This window comes from Lycium ferocissimum, chromosome 10, assembly GCF_029784015.1.
Source record: "Lycium ferocissimum isolate CSIRO_LF1 chromosome 10, AGI_CSIRO_Lferr_CH_V1, whole genome shotgun sequence".
Taxonomy (NCBI): Eukaryota; Viridiplantae; Streptophyta; class Magnoliopsida; order Solanales; family Solanaceae; genus Lycium; species Lycium ferocissimum.
Window position 1 is genome coordinate 1,825,557 of NC_081351.1, and position 22,042 is coordinate 1,847,598.

The 22,042-nt window shown below is 37.5% G+C and overlaps 1 protein-coding gene across 3 annotated transcripts in view; it reads right to left on the reverse strand.

Annotated features, from left to right (window-relative positions):
* Positions 1-22,042, reverse strand: part of LOC132035418 (nuclear pore complex protein NUP214) — a 40,767-nt gene that overhangs the window by 10,545 nt on the left and 8,180 nt on the right. For 2 of the 3 annotated variants that reach the window (XM_059425689.1, XM_059425691.1), the window contains 11 exons: positions 20,867-20,991; positions 19,162-19,274; positions 9,780-9,919; positions 9,277-9,439; positions 8,912-9,155; positions 8,693-8,807; positions 8,185-8,594; positions 7,453-7,605; positions 4,033-4,090; positions 513-646; positions 301-425 (listed from right to left, as the gene is read on the reverse strand). In XM_059425689.1, the coding sequence (XP_059281672.1) occupies positions 301-425; positions 513-646; positions 4,033-4,090; positions 7,453-7,605; positions 8,185-8,594; positions 8,693-8,807; positions 8,912-9,155; positions 9,277-9,439; positions 9,780-9,919; positions 19,162-19,274; positions 20,867-20,991 (1,780 nt within the window). The remainder of the gene's footprint in view (positions 1-300; positions 426-512; positions 647-4,032; positions 4,091-7,452; positions 7,606-8,184; positions 8,595-8,692; positions 8,808-8,911; positions 9,156-9,276; positions 9,440-9,779; positions 9,920-19,161; positions 19,275-20,866; positions 20,992-22,042) is intronic. The other variant, XM_059425690.1, reaches the window with a different exon arrangement.

The following is a 22,042-nucleotide window of genomic DNA, read 5'->3' on the forward strand; positions in this document are numbered from 1 at the left end:
CCGCAAACCACACAGGAGAGATAACCCGCACTAGGCAAGCCCAGTGCGACGAGCTTGACCCAGAGGGCAAATCCCCTGTTGTCGTAGGCAGCGAGTTTCGAACCTGAGACCTCCATTATGGAAGTCCCATGCTCAACCAACTGAGCCAGGTAAAAGGCAGGTTGTTGCAAATTTACTCTTCAGGGCAAAAAAAGTTGGAAGCAATACATGAAATGATATTGAAGTGAAAGTAAAAAGTAGACAATCATAACTAAGATAAACCTAATTGTGTAGCCAAGATTGCGGAAAAGAAAACAATACCTGGGTTGTCCAGGCCTGCTCTGGACACCTCTTTTATTTGTTTGTATCCCGCCAGTGTCACCAAACTTATTCAACTCAAGAGTGTTAAAATGTCTCTCCAGTTCAATCAGCTGGCTGGTTAAGCTCTACAAAAAGGAGAAAATCAGAAGTGATGAGGAAAACATTAGGAAGGGAAGGAACAGAAGCATTAACATTGATCATTCTGTTGGCACCTTATTGACTTCGTTTACATGTTGCCTCTTCAACTCCAGTTCAGAACTTAATTTCTGGCGATTCCAGAGATCCCAATACCGTTCATCAGTAGCTTGCTTAAATATTCCTTCCATGTATACTTTCCTTGCTAAAACTGGAAAAAGAAGAAAGCTATTATGATGACATCAATAGCATCAACAATAACAACTAGGGCTCAGTCTCAAACATGTTGGGTCAGCTATATGAATCTCCACTTCTTTCTTTAAGCTCATCTCATATCATCATATTAATAAAAGTGAAAAATAAGTTAAATAATAATAATAATAATAATTTTAAAATAATAATAATAATAATAATAATAATAATTGAGGTTTACTAACAAGTCTAGAACATACCCTCAACTAGTAGCTATCACCTATATGGTTATTAAATTGAACAGGCAATATGCCAAAAGTCTTTAATCACAAGCAGTTTCTTTCAAATAAATGCAGCGATTGTAGAATTATTATATGGTTTTAAGCTCCAACATCCCAAAAGAGAGGTAACTAGAGACAGAAATTGAAGAGAGACGAAGCAGGGTGGCTAGGAGATGATGTCTGTCCTCCGAACATATCCCTTTGTGCTTCTAGAAGTACATTCCGAAGCTGATGCCGCAAAGCACAAGAATTTCATAAGATAATATCCTTTGAACATATCCCTTGGCTGATTTGACATTGGCATAGACCGGTGTGAGAAATTGAAAGACGATAGTGCTAAGAATTAGGAGGATTTCCTTTTTAGGAAATTGTTAAATGGGAAGGCTTACACTTATTACCAAGATGCTAGAGATTAATCATGCCAGACATGGCATACTTTAGAGCGGCAACAAGACGGGCATTTCCGGTTCCGTCCCCCCCCCCACAAAAAATACACAGAGAGGGGGCGAGTATGAAAACTCTTTATAGACAATTAGATGCAGGCCGGGATAGGGACAATCAAATGCTACTTCCACCTTTTTAATTTGTTTGTCTTACTTTCCTTTTTAGTTTGTTTCAAAAAAGAATGCCACTTTGTATATTAACTCTTTACACCAAACATCCTACATGGAATATTTATGACCAAAACATTCAAAGGACATTTGGTACATTACACACATTTTTAGTTTTAAGACGACAAGATCCAAAAGTCTTCTTTATTTTCTAAAACTTCGTGCCGAGTCAAACTAAGACAAACAAATTGAAACGGAGGGAGTAATAAATTTTACTGAGAAAGGAAAAGCACTGACTCAGTCGAGACTAGGGATTGCAATGGGGCAGAGCAGGACTTAACCCCCCGCTTAACTATGGACTTCTGATTCTGTATGCACTTCCATTCCTCGACAATATATTAAAGCAAACAGAGCGACTAGATCTAATCCAAAATATCCTGAGCATCCATTTTATTTACACTATGTAATAAAATTATTATTTCTACCATGTAGAAGAAAGGCAAAAGAACAAAGTTCCAAGATTGTATCAATAATCAACAGAATCAAGTGAGATTACAGTTTTAAAGATTCAAAATCAAAACTAATTGACATTAAAATCCCAATTAGGTAATGACTATATATTAAAAATACATTCACTGGATTCTTTTCTTCATCAGTAAACCTTTTCGTATGCTCTCTCCCCCTTTGCATTTATTGCTAAGCTTTATAAAGGATGCATCGTCTATGTGCAACCTGTATATGATACGACTTTCAAGAAATATATTCTTTAACCTTTACAATATTTGGTCTTTTGAATTGTTGAAATCACTTTTCTTTAAAAAAAAAAAAAAAAAAAAAAAAGAAAGGTATTTTGCACAAGATGTAAGAAAAGAACCCTAGGTGACTTTCTGAGAGACGCAGAACGGCAGAAAAGTTGAAACTTGGTTTCCGGTAAATAGGTTTTAGTTCAAAGACATGGGTCTATTTAGATTGGATTCCTCCGACCAGCAACCACCCCGCCTAACTTTGTTCTAAAAATTGTTAACCCGATACCACCTGCCCCGCCCCACACTTATATTTCCCCGCGTCCATCCCGCCCCTGCCCCATTGTCGTCCCTAGTCAAGAGTTCCAATTGTCAAACAGTTAGATTTCAGAGTTTCTCACCCTGCGAAAATGCACAATTGCCGCCGTATTGCATTATCCTTTTGTCTGGCTGATGTATGAAGGGGCAATACATGACCTTATATTCTCATACAAGGTATACCAAAAAAGATATTGTGCTTTTCACAAACCAAACTTCCAGAACTATATCATCTCTAACTTCTCTTTTTTTCCCCGAGAAGCTCCCTCTACCAAACCAAAAGAAAAATAGCACCTTATCACCGGAGGAAGAAGGAAAAGGAGCAATGAAAAACTCATCTTTTAATGCGAACAATAATCTTCAGATTATTATCTTGGCAAATTAAAAAACTAAAAATATGACGAAGAATTGAAAAAGCAGAAGAAAGGAGGTATTCTGCATGGTGGGGCAGGGCGGATATTTCGAAGCCAACCCTACTTTAACATTACTAAATATACTAGTTTAAATAATATGCCTTTATTTTTATTTTTTTTTATTTTTTTGAGAAAAAAATCATGATACTTATAGTGCTTACATAAGTCTAGATATAGCACTTAAAAATAGCTGGCCGAGAAATTAAGACACCAAGGTCAGTCTCAACCACATTCAACTTATACGAGTCTCAGCGATGGACTGCAGCATTTTGTACCCTACTACAGTGGTTGGTCGATCAATTTTAGTCAAGCTGAGATCCTTAACAAACACAAAGCTTTCAAGAAAGAGTGCTCTATGGGCTTCTTCCTACATAACCCCCAGCCAGCCAAAGACAGGAATAGAAGAGTGAAATATTAAACATATCCAATGCTTGCAAACAAGCATGATGGAATTTATCTCTACATAATCCGACCAGCGTTGCTAAAGCACGGAAGAGAATATACATCTGACTACTAGAGGGAATCCGAAAAGCAACAAGAAACTAGGTCCTGGAACATTCCATTTGCACCATTCATGGATGCACTGCAGAAAATCTCGCATGCCATTACAATTTATCAAACTTGTGATTTGCAAGTTTGATGGCACCAATTTCTTTTCAATTTTTTGGCACCAAATGACTTTTTTTTCCCCACAACTTAAGACAAAATCTGTCCATACTTCAACTAAATTTGGGTCTTCTCTCCGCTCAATCACAGACATAGCATGAAGCAAGAAGAAAGTCCACGTAATAGTTTTCTTCAGGTTTGAATACTGAAGACAGCAATTTCCTAACTTTTTGAGGTGTAAATTGAACTGTAAAGATGACAATTCACAACTTTTCAGAAGTGTAACACTTCATTTCCAGATCTTGGGAATGATTGAACACACAATAAGAGTGAGAAGAACTTTCATTTATCTCGTTAAAGCTTTGCTTCATCAATTTTTGTCATAATTTTATGATGTCTACATCATATAAATGATTAACAATAAATAGGAGATCATGGGAATAATAAATCAGCCTATGCCTAATTAATTTAGTGGACAGGATCAGGCATATACCTTGTACTGTCTTATCAAGGAGAAGCTGGACCTCCCCAAGTTGCTCATCCATCACTGCCTGCAATTAGAAGAAGAAATATGTCTAAAACTTATGCAGCTGTAACTCTAGTAGGAAGTGGAAATACATGGACAATCCATCCTTACTAGCGCTTGCTGATTGACAAGACACTAAACTCAAATAACAAGAAGATGCACTCTAGAAAAATTGCCTTCTTCGGTACCCAAAAAGGAAAGAGGAAGGAAGAAGAGTTTGAAATAAGACACTTCATTCACCACAGGTATCTCAGATTTGGTTTTCTGCACTTCAAATTTTTTCATATACTACATTTTCCTGTTTTAGAGACGATATGGGAAGAACAGCAAGGGAAAAGAAAACACTTAAGGAGAAAGTAAAGGAGTAAGGAGAGATAAAACTTCTATTGAGAGAGGAGGGAGATGCACCACCATAATATCAAGAGAATTTTCACAACATGTTGATAAAAGAAGGTAGTCCTCATCCATTTGTGACTTATTCAATTCCTTTTCTTTTTTTCTTTTTTTTCTGAAACTGGTAATTGTAACTTATGCAATTCCTTTGCAACCTTACGAAGTGCTTTTTTTCTTCCAAAACTTGACTTGTTTCCGATTTCATAGCTGAAACTAATTTTATGACAATTATTTCCTAAAGAAACGTTGAATATGTTTCAACGTGGAGATTGGTGATTGTACGAGTTTTAATGCTGCTCTTTAATATAGCATTTCTTTTGTACCAAAAATTCAATGTCCAAAATGAGAACCTATCATTGATTGTTTTCCCTTGGGAATTGATAAGGCAAGCTTTTCGGGACAGATTTTGCAACTAGTTAAAAGAGATCTTCAAAACAGTACATTAACAGGAACCTTCAGAGATACTGATTTCAGTGAGCAAAATAACCTTTGAAGAAAATTTCTCCAAATTCAGAAGATGCAGAGAAAATTTCTCCAAATTCAGAAGATGCGCATACCTAGACTGCCGACGCACAGTGTCCAGTAATTTTGTGTAACAAAGCTTTCGGTAGCAATAACAGAGCAACTAGCACCTTCGACCTAGCATCAACTGATGCCAACCAAGCAACAACATCGAAAATTTTCATGAAACTAGGCTCTAAGTGTGGAAATAAGAGAAGAGGTTGGGAGAATTGGCTTATACCCCTCCATCCCATTGAAGTGTCTTTTTGGCCCAAAAAAGTGTTTAAAAATAACAATCGCTTTAGAAACCAAGAGAGTTAATTTTTCCGATTTTTCCTTTGCTATTAAAGAGGACAAAAATGAATAATAGTACTACACTTTCTAATAGTAGAAGCTAATAGTCCAAGAACATTTATCGCTCCTGATTACTAGTGGCACTACCTCCATCAGATTACCTAGATAGTCATTTTCCATAACCAAGTTCTAATCATCTCATATAAATAGTGCCAGTTCTATTTAAGAATTAGTATAAAGATACTCTAGCAACATTTGTATGAGTATATTTCTACAAAAAAATGAAGAGTTGAAAAATCAATAAATAGTAGAAGACTCAATAAAAAGAGCTGAAAACTCAGTAGATATTGAGCTTGAACATTCAACGGAAATGGTTAAAAACTCAAAGGAGGATGTTGAAGTTGAAGAACCAATTAATAAAGGGGGTCGAAGATTCAATTGACATAATTGATGACTCAATGGAGATAGTTGAAGAATCAAATAAAAAAATTGTACACAATTTTGATTTGAATGTATGTGCAGATTAAGGTTTGATTTGAACGAGTTCCCTAAAAAAGGAGAGAAAACTTTTGAGAACCAAAAACTACAAGAAAAATTTAGCTCAAATGTTAAAAAGTTTATTTTTTTAATTTTTTATTAGAATAATCATATTATTCCGGTGCATCTAGAATAGCTTCTTCCACAATGCTCTCAAGAGCAAAATCCTTGCTAGAGAAAATCTTTTGCTAACATAAATCTTCAATACTCCATCTATTTCTCCAATCCCCGACCCTTAATTGTATTAGCGGTCATTTCAGACCACCCATTCCCTCAATGCCAACTAACACTTATTCCAAGAATTTTGTGAAAATAACCCCAGATGCCTCCACCCTTGCCATGATCATCTTTACCGTACTGCTTTGTTGATGACCCCATTACCGTTGTTTAGACTTGACATAATTACTCTATAATTTAACACATTGCCTAATTGATTCCTCTCTTTGCAACTTCTCTCACATAGTCCCAACCCATCATTTAATTTAATACAGAAAAAAGGAACACCATCTGCTTGTTTTACCTTCATTAATTCAAAGGAATTCCTCTCAATAATTTCTTCTTTCTCACCCGTAGAAAGGTGTCATAGCAGAGAACTCATCTGATGGAAGTTTGAAGAGATTTAGAGAGAAGCATTGTATTCCTATGATGTTTGGCGGCTATGTTTTCCCAGTGCGCTTATGCTGCAGCTTTATTTGTCCTGGTTTGCTGCAATTTTCACTTGCATCAAATCTTAGTAACCGTTTTTTTTTTTTTTTTTTTGGAGAAGTATACATCATATCTTAGTAATTCTTTATTTTATTTGAAAGGTCTCATGTTTGTCCAAGCTCCAACGATTGTAAGGCATTCTTAACAAGGCAAAATTAATGGTCTCAGAAGAGCCATCATCACAACCAAATATGCATTAGATCTATTTACAAAATAAAGTAAACGATAGGAAGGCCTTCTCCCTTCATCTCATCTACTATTGCAGTTCAGCAGCTTTGGGACCTTCACATCTAATGTAATGACACTGAACTGCTCTATGCAACTATGAAAAGATTAGCAACGCCCATATATGTATACTCCAGCTGTCAAATTACAAGATAGAAATTACAAGCAAGCAAGCCCATCAACTACCAGAAAGCATCAGTAGCAGTGCCTTCTATTGATCTTAAGCCAGAGTTCCAGGTTCAAGCTAGTTAGGACTTTCATGACTATACTCCCTCCGTCCCAATTTATATGACACCCTTTCCTTTTTAGTCGGTCCCAAAAAGAATGACAACTTTCTATATTAAGTAATAATTCAACTTTAAATTTACCTTTTTATCCTTAATGAAATGATTTCAAACCACACAATTTCTATGATTTGTTTAGACCACAAGTTTCAGAAGTCTTCCTTTATTTCTTAAACTTTGTGCCCAGTCAAACACCCTCATATAAAATGGGACGGAGGGGGTATTTTATTAGATAAAGTACTTGATTTTGAGATGTATGCAAGATAGCAACATTAGCAAAAAAGCTTTATGTTCAGTGAATAAAACCTCCCACAAGTTAGTCATGATAAAATAAAAGAGAATTAAAGGAAAACCAGCAAGCCAAGGAGAGAATAGGAAGGAGTGGCATTAAGAAAGATGACATCATACCAGATATCAGATGAGATAGAGAATGAATATGAAAGCTTACTCTCCAAATTCTGCATTTCTCTGAAACATTCTCTATACCTTCCTCCAATGCCAAAACTGAACTCCTGTGAGCACGGATGGAAGCATCTCTAAACCCACCTTCACCTTCAATACCTTCTAGAAGACTATCCAATTTCCTGGCCATCTCTTCAACCTTGAGGAAAATCGAGAATATGACATGATTAAGCATGTTCCAATACCTTGTAGAAAATGGGCAGATAAACTACTTTATAAAAATAATGCCATTTCAAATACACCCATCAAAACATAAGAAAGAAAAGAGAATTTCAAAAATGCATCCCACCATGTACATCTGAGAAACTACACAGGATATAATATAAAATTCTCATGATAAAAAACATAATTGGGAAGAAATAAAATAATCATAGGAGAATCAAAATGCTAGCATATATGAAGGTTGAGGTTCAATAGAGAATATATTAATCGTTCCAAATTATGCATAACCTATTGGTTTAACTATATTGGCAGAACTTGAGGAAACTAGCTTACTGCTAAAAATTGAGAATTAACAATTCCTATCACACCAAAAGGACTGACCAAAAATATGGGTCAAGGTGGAGACTTCCCAGAATAGATAAAAGAATGCATTTAACATTCCAAAATGATAAATGAAAAAGAAACTGAAGAAAAAGAGAGAATGCTGATATGCTGATACAGGATACACACACACAAGCACACTCTACATTTACATTTCATCCAAGATAAAACCTACATCGTGGAATTGCTTTGATGGAATTCCCTCACAGGTCTCCCTGGTGAAGTGAGGCTTCGAAGGCTCCGACAGAAAACCTTTCTGTGATTGCAACCTTGTGCCGGAAAGAGCAGGTAATGATTCAATATTCCCTGCTCCCGCTGTGGCTCTCTGCTTGAAAGAACCAATTGATAGTGAAGTTCCAGCTGTCTCATTTGCGATAGAAGAATTTCTATCAGAAGAATCAAAAATTCTTCTTGGAACACCACTGAATGGTGTGGATGTGGGTCTTTCATCACTTTTTGAAGAAATGCGGAGCCCGCTTGAGGGTGATGAAGCAGTAGAAAACCCTGTCGAGGTTATCTTTCCAGGTAACTCCATGACACTGCCAGTTCCAGCACTTGGCCCAGTTGAAGGGATGGAGAAATTACCTAAGGATTTTTTTTTTTTTTTTTGGAGATGGTTTTTAAAAATAAAAAAAAATAAAAAATTAAATTACCTAAGGATTTTCCTGAGAAAGAAATTGTACCAGGTTTAACTTCAACTACTTTTTGAGTTTCTTGTGTCCTAAAACTATTCACACGTCCAGCATCCACACGCACAGATGATTTGGATGCGGACTGCTCCAAATTGGCAGCTTGGTTCTGCAAAAAAGTTGGAAGTATGTTCAGACTCTACTAAGATTATTTATCACAGAAAATATCTTTGCTTCTTGCTGCTCTCCCGCTAATGAGAGAGGTACCATTACCTGATTTCTGGTTTCAGGCGCTTCTTCTGAGCTAAATTTCACTGCTGCAGATGATTGAGCAGTTGTTGAAACAATTTTATGACCTCTGTCTATCTCATGGGGTTGTAGCCCTGAATCTGCTAGGTTGATTTGCTTCCTAGCACTGGAAGATTCAACTAGCACATCTTGTGAAGATGCCACTATAAACGTATCATTTGTCTCTTCAAAATCAGTAGACTGGGGCGAGGCTGAAGCTGCAGTAGCACTACAAAGACATTTAAATTACTTCATAGATCCTTCAGAAAAGATGATCAACGTTGGGCATAGATACCAATTCAAACCATTGAAAAATAACCTCATATAGGTTCAAACAGCTGAGGAATTACCTAGCGAAATGGAAAATGGAAAGCCTTCCATCATTGGTAAGACAAAGAAGAAGGCAACACGGTGAAACTTCTTTTTCTTCTTCACCAACCAATAGTTTGATTTCCCCATTTTGGGAAACTTTGTCAACAGCAACTCCCAAGATCAAGATATCATCACCCGAGTCTAGAACCAAATAAAATCAAATCAGAACATCAAATAGAATAATTCTCAAGATGAAATGTTCTTAACCAAAAAAATGAAAAAGGAAGAACAAGGAAAGCATAATGTATTTTCATCTTAACATTGCTTTACAGTTATACTGGACATTCACTAGCATCATACCTGCAAAAACACTCCCCAAAATAAATTATCATCTTCAGGACTAGCATTATATTTAATGTAAAATGAGAATGTGTGAAGAACCAAAGTGGTAATTAAGATGAACAGAGCAAACTGACTGCGTCAAGCATAACAAAAAAAGCTTATACATGATAAGGCACAACAGAAAGAAAGCGTAGATCACCTTGAGCCTCAATCTTTGGAGACCAATTATCATTCAAAATATCAATAATTGCAGTTTCATTCTTTTCATCACCAACTGACCATCCAAACAGCAAAATGTGCTGATCAAAATTCTTCCTATTAGCAACAAATGCCAGCTGACTGTAATTGAATAGCAAAGAAGACTTGATCAAGAATCCTTTTTTGCAAAAGGTCGAAAAGAAAATTGAAAAGTGATTTGCATTATTCGGCAATCAACAAAAAATACTGGAAAATGAAATTTCAAGTATAAGATAACATTTACAACAGATGAGATAATTGAGTATAAAAACTAAGTGAATGGCAATGCGAAGCATTTTTCCCCTATAACTTCTAACTGATTCCTCCAGATGCTGGAGCTTCAAGACACTTCAATCCTATTGAAACATGAAGATTCTTATTAGAGAGAGAGAGAGAGAGGCTACAAGTCTGGGGTATTATAGGTACCATTACTCTTGGCAGCGAGTTTGTAGTCAACAATATTAAGGATTGGTCCACCTCTTCATAGTCTCGTCACATGCTGATATCAGGGGGATTGTGGTTCTCAACTAGAAGATGAGATGTTTCATCGTTAGAAATTCTTGAGAGAATTCTTGAGAGAAAACTCCATCCAATCACCCTCTGCACATCATTGTGCTTCTCTCTTTAGAAGATGAGATGCTTCATGATTAAACTTGACTAAAAGCTTCATCCAACTATCCACTTCACACGCCAGAAACAAAAATAAGAACAAGTCGAAATCAAGACAAGGTAAGTTAGTTTCAAGCAACCCTGTAGACTTACGAGCCATACAAATTGGTTGTTGTTGAGTTTCTTAGAGTTTGTTAAAGGAGATCCTATGAAATGCTTACTACGGTCGTTTAACAACTCTAAAGATGGCCATGTGGCACTTGGAGTTCAGGCACTATGTAATTTCATAAGATGCTTGAAGGTTGTAGAAGAACCCCTGGGTCCATGTCCAGCTCCTTACCGAACCGGTACCGAGAATGGTTCGGCTCAAATTTGCCTAGACCGGCCCGGCCCCTTGACATGTATAGTATGATCACATCAACTGGACTTCGCAACGATGGAGTAATTGAGTTCATTCTTGGTTTCATCCAAATAGAGGAAGCTCCACTGGTTTTCTTGACTGCTCAAGAAGTTGTCACGGAAATCCTTTCACTATTGTTTTTCACTTCTTTGATGAAAGCTGCTAGAATACAGATTCTAGCATATATGTAAATATAGTAGGTAATATATATATGTAATTAGGAATTGATTTTAATTGACTCCCTTTCCTTTTTTCGGACATGTAAACTTTAGCTATTTAAACCCCAATAGCTTGAGGGAATAATCAAGCAGAGTTTCTCTCATTTTCTCTTCCGTTTCATATGGTATCGTTAAGGCCAGCGACATAGGAAGAGAAAATTTCGAACTCAGAAAAACTTTCCGGCTATTTGTTATTGATTGTCCGAATAGATCTTTACTTTTGTAGGTGTTGTGAACAAACGAACACCACCACGAGACTCGAACCACCGGCGTGAGCAAAACCCAGTCCTCCGCCACCACCGGAGAGCCGAACAGCCAATGCGCCTTCATGCGCCATCCAGAGCAACCAGATCTCCTCTAGATCTCCTCTGATGCACGTGCTCCACGCACCGGCGCGTCTGGGTTTTTCTGGCATTTTTTCTGGCAGTTGTTTTTTCCCAGTGGGCTCACCTCGTCATTCCGACCAGGCCCACATAGTTTTCACCTGATTCCGATCACTCTCCGGCATCAGATCTGATTATTTTTTTCAGCGACTGCACTGTTCGTCACTTTCCCGTCACATTCCGACATTTTTTTTTTTCAGAAATACTCCTTCCTCAGCTCCGCCCAGACCCATACTGATTGTATCAAATTCTCACCAGATTCCGGCAAGTCAGTCTACTTTCCGGTTAGACAGTCAGGTTCCGACGAGGTATATTCGCTGTTTCAGGCAAAATCTGGTTTATTCCCCACTTCAGATTTGTCATAGTCTCTGGGAATATTCTCTCGCTCTTATCTTTGAAGTTATTTCAACTCGTATTTGAGGGGGAAAAAAAATGTCACTCGGATCAGATATTTTTTCTAAACCTATGGATTCCAGAAACCCGAACCACTCCATCACCACTGGACCCTTGATCGGTAGTGTGAACTACTTGTCTTGGTCTTGCTCTGTTCAGTTATGGTGCAAAGGACAAGGTGTTCAGGACCACTTGGTTAAACAGACTAAGGATATTACTGAAAAAGATAGGGGCGAATGGGAAAGAATTGATACTCAGTTGTGTAGTCTTTTGTGGATATCTATTGACTCAAAGTTGATGCCATTGTTCTGACCGTTCCAAACTTGCTTCTTAGTTTGGGAAAAGGCTCGCGGACTATACACAAATGACCTCTCCCGCTTTTCTAATGTGACTTCTTGGTTGACTAACCTTAAAAAGCAGAATGCGGATATGTCCGCCTATCTTCGACAGGTTCAGCCGGTTATGGAAGAATTTAATTAGTTGACGCCCGCTACTCAAGTGTTGAAAAAAATTGGAGCAACGTCAGAAGATGTTTTTGGTTGTTACACTTGCTGGACTTCCACCTGATCTTGACTCTGTGCATGATTAGATTTTGGCTAGCCCCACTGTTCCTGCTATGGATGACTTGTTCGCTCGATTATTACGACTGCCTGCATCACCTATGTCGTCTAGTCATCCGCTGGCACTGCAAACTCTTCCATTCTAGCATTTCAAACTGCATTTCAGACTGAAAATCGATATGGAGGTCGCTCTAGAAAACCTCGGTCAAGGTGTGGGCATTGCAACAAAGGGGGAGATACTCGTGATGTGTGCCGCGCTCTCCATGGTAATCCAAAGAATGCTCATGTTGCGCAGACTGAATCCACTGGCAATCCACCCAATCAACTGTTCTCTTTATCTGAGGTAGAATACAATGACTTTCTTCGGTATCAGGCGAGTAAGCAGGGATCTCTATCAATAGGTTCCATTGCTCAGACTGGTAATCTTGTCGCTTGTATCTCAAAATCCACCACACTTGGCCCTTGGGTCATGGACTCGGCACTTCTAACCACATCTCTGGTAACAAATCTTTATTTTCTAATATTACTTTTTCTCAATCTCTTCCCATGTTACCTTAGCTAATGGTTCTCAAACCATAGCAACCGGAGTCGGTCAAGCCAATCCTTTACCTTCTTTGACTCTGAATAATGTTCTTTTTGTCCTTGGTTGTTCCTTTAGCCTTCTGTCAATCAGTCGTTTTGCCAAGGCTTCAAATTGTTTCATCCCATTTTTCAGTGACTTCTTATACAGGACCTCAGTACGGAAAGGATGATTGGTCGTGAGTTAGATGGACTTTATTATCTCAATTCTCCCAGCTCACTACAGTTTGTTCGGTCTCCGACTCTCCACATAATTGGGACACCCCAGTTTATCCAAACTTCAAAATATGGTACCTAGCTTGTCCAAATTCTCTAAGTTAGATTGTGAGTCGTGTCAATTGGGGAAGCACACCCGAGCTACTTTTCCACGTAGTCCTAATAATCGTGCAGAGTTTCTTTTTCATTTAGTTCATTCTAATATTTGGTGTACTAGTAGAGTTAGTTCTACGTTGGGTTTTAAGTATTTTGTTACCTTCATTGATGATTACTCAAGGTGTACTTGGATTTTCTTAATGAAAGATTGTTCTGAATTATTTTCCACATTTCAAACATTTTTTGCTGAAATACAAAATCAGTTTGGAGTTCTATTCGCACTTTTCGTAGTGATAATGCACGTGAATATTTATCATCTCAATTTCAACAATTTATTTCTTCCCATGGAATTCTCCATCGGTCATCTTGTCCTTACACTGCACAAAAAAATGGGGTCGCAGAGAGAAAAAATAGGCATATTGTTGAGACTTCACGGACCCTTCTCATACAAGCACATGTTCCATTGCGTATTTGGGGGGATGCAGTGCTTACCTTTGGTTATCTGTTAAAACCGTATGCCTTCCTCTGCTATTCAAAAACAGGTTTCGCACTCTGTTTTGTTTCCCAGTCAACCCTATTTTCTCTTCCACCACGTGTCTTTGGGAGCACATGCTTTGTCCACATTCTCACTCTAAGAAAAGACAAATTGGCTCCTCGTGCTCTTAAATGTGTCTTTCTCGATTATTCAAGAGTACAGAAGGGATATCGATGCTTCTCAGCTGACCTCCAGTGATACCTTATGTCCGCTGATGTTATTTTTCTTTGTCGGTCGGCCCTAATTTACATGCTATTCTGGTGAACAGTTAGGCATTTCTAAGGTTCTACCAGTTCCATCCTTTAGGGATCCCGCCATAGTCTACCCTTCCACATCATCTCCTACAGCTCCATCTTCCTCAGCTGCACCTACACCATTATTGACTTATCATCGTCGTTTGCGTCCAAATGATTCATGCCCGCCACCAGAATCCTTACCTGTTGAGGACTTGTCTACACAGAATCCCTTCACTGCCACTCGCAAAGGCAATCGCTCTACTCATAACCCTCATCCTATCTATACTTGTTTGAGCTATCATCGTTTGTCACCGGCCCATTCTGCCTTTGCATCATCACTATCATCTGTGTCTATTCCCAAGACTATAGGTGAAGCTCTTTCTCATCCAGGCTGGCAACAAGCTATGATTGAGGAGATGTCTGCTTTACACTCTAATGGTACTTGTGAGCTTGCTTCTCTACTACAAGTAAGTCTACAGTTGGTTGTCATTGGATATATACAGTGAAGGTTGGCCCTTCTCTACTACAAGTAAGTCTACAGTTGGTTGTCATTGGATATATACAGTGAAGGTTGGCCCCGATAAACAGATTGATTGACTGAAGGCTCGACTAGTTGCCAAGGGTTATACACAGATTTTTGGTCTTTTGGTCTTGACTATGGCGATTCTCTCTCTTTTGTGGATAAGATTACTTCAGTCCATCTCTTTTACCGGTTGGATATCAAAAATGCCTTTCTTCACTGGGATCTCAAAGATAAGGTATATATGGAGCAACCACCTGGTTTTGTTGCTCAGGGGGAGTCTAGTAACATGGTCTGCAAATTATGACGAGCACTTTATGGCCTGAAGCAATCTCCTCGGGCATGGTTTCGGAAGTTTAGCATGGTTATTCAGGAGTTTGGCATGATACTAAGTGAAGCTAATCATTTTGTGTTTTATCGTCACTCTGCTCCAGGTTTGTGCATGTATTTGGTGGTGTACGTTAATGACATAGTCATCCCAGGTAATGAAGATGAGGGAATTACCAAATTGAAACATCACCTTTTTCAACACATTCAGAGTAAGAGATCTTGTTCGATTGAGGTATTTCTTGGGCATTGAGGTTGCTCAATCCAAATCAGGAATTGCAATTTAACAGAGGAAGTATGCACTTGATATTCCTAAGAAAGGGATGACAAATTGTAGGCCTACAGATTCTCCAATGGTTCCATATGTTAAGCTCCTACCAGGTCAAGAGGCATCTTAGCGATCCTAGATGATATAGAAAGCTAGTAGGAAAGTTGAATTATCTCACAGTGACGCGACCTGATATTACCTTCCCGGTTAATGTTGTAAGTCAGTTCTTGAATTTTCCTTGTGACAGTCATTGGAATGCATTATTCGCAATCTTCGATACATAAAATCTGCTACAGGGAAAGGACTACTCTATGAAGACCAAGGACATGAGGAAATTGTTGGCTATTCAAATGCAGACTGCACAGGGTCATCCCCTCTGACAGACGATCCACTTCTGAATATTGTGTTTTAGTTGGGGAATATTTGGTGTCTTAGAAAAGTAAGAAACAACATGTGGTTGCTAGGTCTAGTGTAGAAGCAGAATATCGGGTTATGACAATAGCGACATGTGAACTCATATGGATCAAGCAACTACTGAATGAGTTGAAATTTGGAGAGATTAAAGAAATGGAACTTGTGTGCAACAATGAAGCTGCAATTCACATTGCATCGAATCCATTGTTTTATGAGAGGGCCAAACACATAGAGATTGATGGTCATTTTGTCAAAGACAAGGTACTCTCAGGAGACATCGTCACGAGGTCCGTGCGGTCAAATGATCAACTTGCATACATATTCACCAAGTCCCTAGCCGGTCCCGGAACGAGTTATTTATGTAGCAAGCTTGGTACATATAATTTGTATGCACCAACTTGAGGGGGAGTGTTAGAATCTGTGAAGATTCTAGCATATATGTAAAGTAGTAGGTAGAATATATGTAATTAGGAATTGATTTGTATTGATTCTCTTTCCTTTTTAGGACATGTAAACTTAGCTATTTAAACCCCAATAGCTTGAGGGAACGGAAAAGGCTAAAAAATGCCCTTGGACTATCGAAAAAGGTTTAAAAATACCCTTCGTCCATCTATTAGGCTAAAAATACCCTTCTTCCACCTATTTTGGCTCACTTATGCCATTAAAACTAACAGCCTGCTTTTTTATTTTTTATTTTTATTACTCCCTCCGTTTCAATTTATGTGAACCTTTTCGGAGTACGAGGGTCAAACTTTATAACTTTGACCGTAAATTTTAACATAGATTTTTCAAGTTTATAATAAATAGAATTTAGATTTTTCAAGTTTATAAAAATAAAATTTATATATGTAGAAACTACATAAAAAGTACTATAAGTCATGATAATTCATAATTAAAATAACTTAGAAAAAATGTAAGGAAAACATGGTCAAAGAAGCACCTCGTAGACTCCCCAAATAGTAATAGGTTTACATAAATTGAAACAGAGTGAGTATTTATTACGTGGCGCCTCCCTATTGGTCGAAATTAAAATCCACCCCCACGGATATTTTCCCTTCGCCCCGACGACCCATGACCCAATTCCTAGATCTCAAAAGACTTGAATTTCCCCCCTAGGTTCAAAAAGGAGTAACTATAAGCATTCAGTTTGGTTTCAGTTTGCACTTTTGCAAAACAGTAAATTGAAAAATCAAACCGAGCTTTGTAAAATCGAAACGAACCAAGTGGATTAAATATACCTGGATAAAGCATTTCAAATGACAAAACTACTCTTGAGGATTTCCTCAAACCCTTATCCAAACTGTTTTTCAATCCCATTTTGGAAAATTGGAATACACTAGTGGCTACTCCAAAGAGAGAAAACATATAGAGGTGCGTTTCAAATGAGAGGTGTGTTTCAAATGATGCACATATCTCTTTCCTTTAAATAACGTATTGTTTCTCTCAGGTGCCAAATTTATTGTTTTTGGTTTAGTATATGCTGACCAACAGAAAGAAGAGTCTAAAAGAAAATTGGCGCTCCCCTGATCGCGATCAATTGCCCTGCTTGATCCTTCATCCCATCCCAAATTTCCCCCAAGAGACTTGCATCTCAACTAACAACTCTACCTAATCTTGTCTTGCCAACTATGCCCAGTCTGAACCTTGGCCGCACTTGCCTTATTCTCAAATCCATCATGTCATGTCCTGTTGCTGTCCATATAATTGTAAAAGGTAATAAATGGAACATTACCTCTATTGATGTGAAACAAGACATGGACAAAACCTCTTAGATTGGGTCGTGGGTCATGGGAATTGGGTAGTGGGTCGTTGGGTCGGGGCAATCCGTGTGGGTGGGTTTTAATTTCGACTAATAGGGAGGCGCCACGTAATAAATAATTAAAATAAAAAAAATAAAATAGTGGGTTGTTAGTTTTAAGGGCATAAGTGAGCCAAAATAGGTGGAAGAAGGGTATTTTTTGCCCAATAGATGGGTGAAGGGTACTTTTAAACCTTTTTGGATAGTCCAAAGGCATTTTTGGCCCTTTTCCGTTGAGGGAATAATCAAGTTGAGTTTCTCTTATTTTTCTCTTCCGATTCACAAAAGCATTAAGCATGATGTTGCACCTGTGCAGTAGAAGGGAGATTCTCTTATCTCAAAAAGTAATCCACAACCATTGATCAGGAATAATAAGCATAGACTAGATGAATAAACTAAATACTTCGGTTCGGTTTTTGGTTTTGAGGTATCCGTACAATGCTATTTTAGTATATAAGTTTGAACCCCATATCGGGTTAAAATAACTTAGAAAAAATGTAAGGAAAACATGGTCAAAGACCCCAACTCCCCAAGTCTAATTCCTGATTCTTAGATTGGGGCGTTAATATTTTTTCTTCAATGTATCTTTCTTCTACTTATTTGGCCTTGTTCGCCTTTTTTGGGAAAGTAAAATAGCATGATTTGTTTTTTCAGTAAGTACAAATTTTGAACTCTTTTCACGGATGTATGTCATCCTATTTCCGAAAGATTAGTTTAATATTAATCAGCATTTAGGTAGGGGTAAGTTATGCGTACAACTTTGGGTTTAATTTCCATCCCAGGAATAACTTTAAAATAAAAAATAAAATAGTGGGATTTCATTGGGTATGAAGTTATTGTTTGTTGTATTTAGTGTGGTTTTTGTTCGTTTATTTACATATTGTGCGTATGTAAAATAGTCTAATATATATTCTAGCAGATGTTTGGTGCATTGCTATGACCACCTAATTCTCCTCTTCTCAATTTGTTTAAAACAGTAAAATATAAAAAATGAACTGCTCCATAGTGTTACAAAACACTGACGGAAGCATAACAGAAGTCTCTGTATATAATTGTGTAAGATTTGAATTTACTTACAGGGGAATTTTAATAATATGTGAATTGCTTATGTACATTTTGGGGATACTCCACTGTTAAGGTCAGAATACAATTTCTTTTCAGTTAGAAGGAAAAATAGACCATTACAATTGCTTATGAATGTGGCAAGGTTATTTATCGTCAGGCCAAACTGAAAATCTCATTTTTAAGTAGATAATAACCCACCAGCATATAAGGGCCATACTGAAGAACCAAACCGAAATCTAACCGAACCTAACAAACTACGGTTTGGTATTCAGTATATATACAATCGAAAACCGAAGTATCAAACGTCCTCCCCTACTGATAAGTATGTGAGTGATATTAGAATGTTTAGTTCATCGTCGGTGAAGTGATTGTGGAGATTTGGCACCAAGGAGTAAACGTAGTGGGGTAGGGGAACATGAAAGTGGAATGGTGATGAAGAACTAGGAGGGTGGATAAACCAACCATAGCATGGAATTGAAAGTTGACAGAATTGTTCCTCATGCAGTTTTGGGAAAGCAAAGTAGGAGAGCCTTTTGAGCTGACAACGGATATATTAGTTCAACTGAGAATATCAGAGTTTCATTCTATAATTTTGAGCAGGACACGATAGATATAACATTCTTCTAAATCAAATGATTGGACTTATCTCTAAAACTTTGAAAGTCACACACTGCAAATAAATCCAGATGCAGAAAACTTATTATAAAGGCAAAGTAACAATACGTACTGTAGATCCAAATAACTCGAGAAGAGATGAGGTCCACTACATAAAGGAACTGCATCATAACGAAAGTCTAGAAATACATCCCTGAAGGACCTTACAACTGGCTTGGCTGAAGGCTGCAAAGGAAAGAAATAAGAAACATAGCAAGTAAGCATGTAATAAATTTCCTATGGTACGAGCCACGAGGATAAAGAATCATTCTAACAATTCAATGAAAGCCTAAAAGAAACAAATCCTAACATTAAAATACAACCCCAGATAAATTGTCAACAGATAGAGATATGTGCTTTTGCCTGACGATATTTTATTATATCATTAACTCTCTCCGGGGTATTTTCTATCAACTACAGTAGCACTTGAGGGTGGAGATCAAGAGCATCAACATCACATGGTCTCCGTTGTCAAGGTCATTGCCTAGTGTCTGATCTTCGAACCTAAGAAGCTGCAGATCCATCCCCATTGTGTCTGCATGTGAACTCTCTTGCTCTTCTAAACAACTAAGAGCTTTGTGTGTTCTTTTTCTTATTTATCTTCTTTAAGCAGGAGGTGTTTGGAATCCTGCCTAGCTTCCTGTATCTCTTTGTAGTTGCTTCATTGTCAAATGATGTGATTGAGAGCCTTTTTGCTTTTAAACATCGTTTCAGTATAAACGGACAATAATTCATGATGAATGATCATAAACTAGGGTTTTAGGTGAGCATGGTTCGACATGGTTGTAACCTTTCCATTCCAAAGAATCTCTAACAACGGACATATTTGAACTTGAATTCATGCCAGTAAAAGCCTGCTGCAGCTATGCCAGGATTTTCTAGGACAAGCCATACCTATTATACGAAAAGGCTATTTCATGTTTCAACACTAACATTACATAGAACCTTGAGATCCTCAGAATTTTTTCAAATACTGTTTCTCAAATGCTCTGCAATGCTCATCATTCTCTCCCAATCGCTCAAATTTACATGGACTGAAGTGTTGTGAATTGATAGAGGAAAACAAACACATTTTCAAAAAGTAAATTAATCATGGAATTACTACCCAATTTTTTTTTATAACGGTGGTGTCTGGGCCAGCTTGTGTGCACCTTGACTAATTCCACGGGTACCTACTAGCCTGCTACCTCCCACCAGCACAGATATCGGGTAACTATATCCATCAAGACTTGGACAAATGAAAAGAAATCACCTAGGGTTTATTTTTGCCTCCACTACGATTTGAACCTGATTTTTACTACCCAATTTGTTTATATAAATCTCCTTCATCAGCACACGGCTAAAGAGTAAATATAATAACAACACCATCAAACACATAAAAACAATGAACCGGAGTGTTGAGCACAACATGGGACAAGTCCTACTCTAAAAGACATCTTTGCTCTGCTCTCTGAAGCCGCTACAGCAAACACACTGCACACTGTATCACCCCAAGTTGACATTATAACAGGCCTCATAAGAAAAAGCTCATCTAACCTATTACTTTTTTATAGGTACTCATCTAGGCTCTAGCCAATTAATTTTTTTATAGGTACTCATCTAACCAATTGCATAAGAGATATTTTGACAAATCTCTCATCTAGGATTCTAAAAAAGTACCACAAGTCAGACACATACTATAACGAACTGTTCTACTAAACAAGAGTACAGCAAATATGAACAATGAAATACAACAGTAACTCCAATTAGATTCTCAGCAATTCCAATTATCCACTTACGTTAGTTATTCTTCCATTCTCACTTGTGATGACTTGCACCGCATAATTTTCCTCCTCGTCGTCATCATTTACTTGAAGGCATCCAATTATAATACAATCAGGACGAATCCATCTGACAGCATCCACTAATTCAAACAACAGTCAGTTAAAGTAATGATACACCTGCATCTAGGTTAATGGAAACGAAAAGTTGACCAACAGATGCAGAATAATCCATTAGCAACAACCAAGAAAAATATATCAACTCATCAGATGCAAATTTTTTTAACTATATTTAAAACCTAAGTAGCGGAGGCTTTTCAACCCTTTTGAAAATCTAGTCAGTTTGAACAGTGTTTGACAGGCGACGCTCTGGGAGGCGTTATACCAAGAATGGGTGTGGCATAAACCCTAAGGCGCAAGGCATAATCCCCAAAAACAATTAACTCTATAAGCAAAATACAAAGATATGAAAAGATATTTAAAATAGTAAAAATTCAGAAAACACTGCAGACAGTACTGGAAGAATTAGACAAATAGCTGACAATAGTAATGTTTTTTGTTTTTTTGATAATGGTAACTTACTATAGTTATATAATTATGAACAATACAAAAGAATTGTATTGTTAATAGTTCGTAATATAATTATAATAGTAATATATTTATTATTCATATGAAAAATACAAAAGTAACAAACCATCCTGAGAAAAAGAAAAAAAAAACATCATAACAGCACAAATAGTACAAGTTTTTAGAACATCGATAACATTAACCTCCCTTGTGATTTGAAATATTACGCTCACCTCCTTTATTTTAATTCTTTAGTAACAAAATATCTAGCCTACTCATCAGCCATGCAAAAATTTAGTTATATGATTATCTACCCTTTTTAATTTGTTTTATAGTTACTCCACATATAATAATTATATTCTATGAGTGTCTTCTTTACCCAAAAAGGAGTTTTTCTCTTCAAAAAGCTGGCACTTAAGGATGATGCTTATGATTCCTCTTCGCTCTTTTTTTTTTTTTTTTTTGATTAAGCACCGGGTGTCTTCTTTGAGCCCGACTAATCCCGGGGGTGCACGAAAGGAGTTTCCCGCAAGTGCACCACGGGTAATTCCCCAGTCCGATGGCTTCTTTGTGGATAAAGGGAGAATAAGTCAATTGCCACCGTGCCAACCCCTCGAGGGTTTCCTC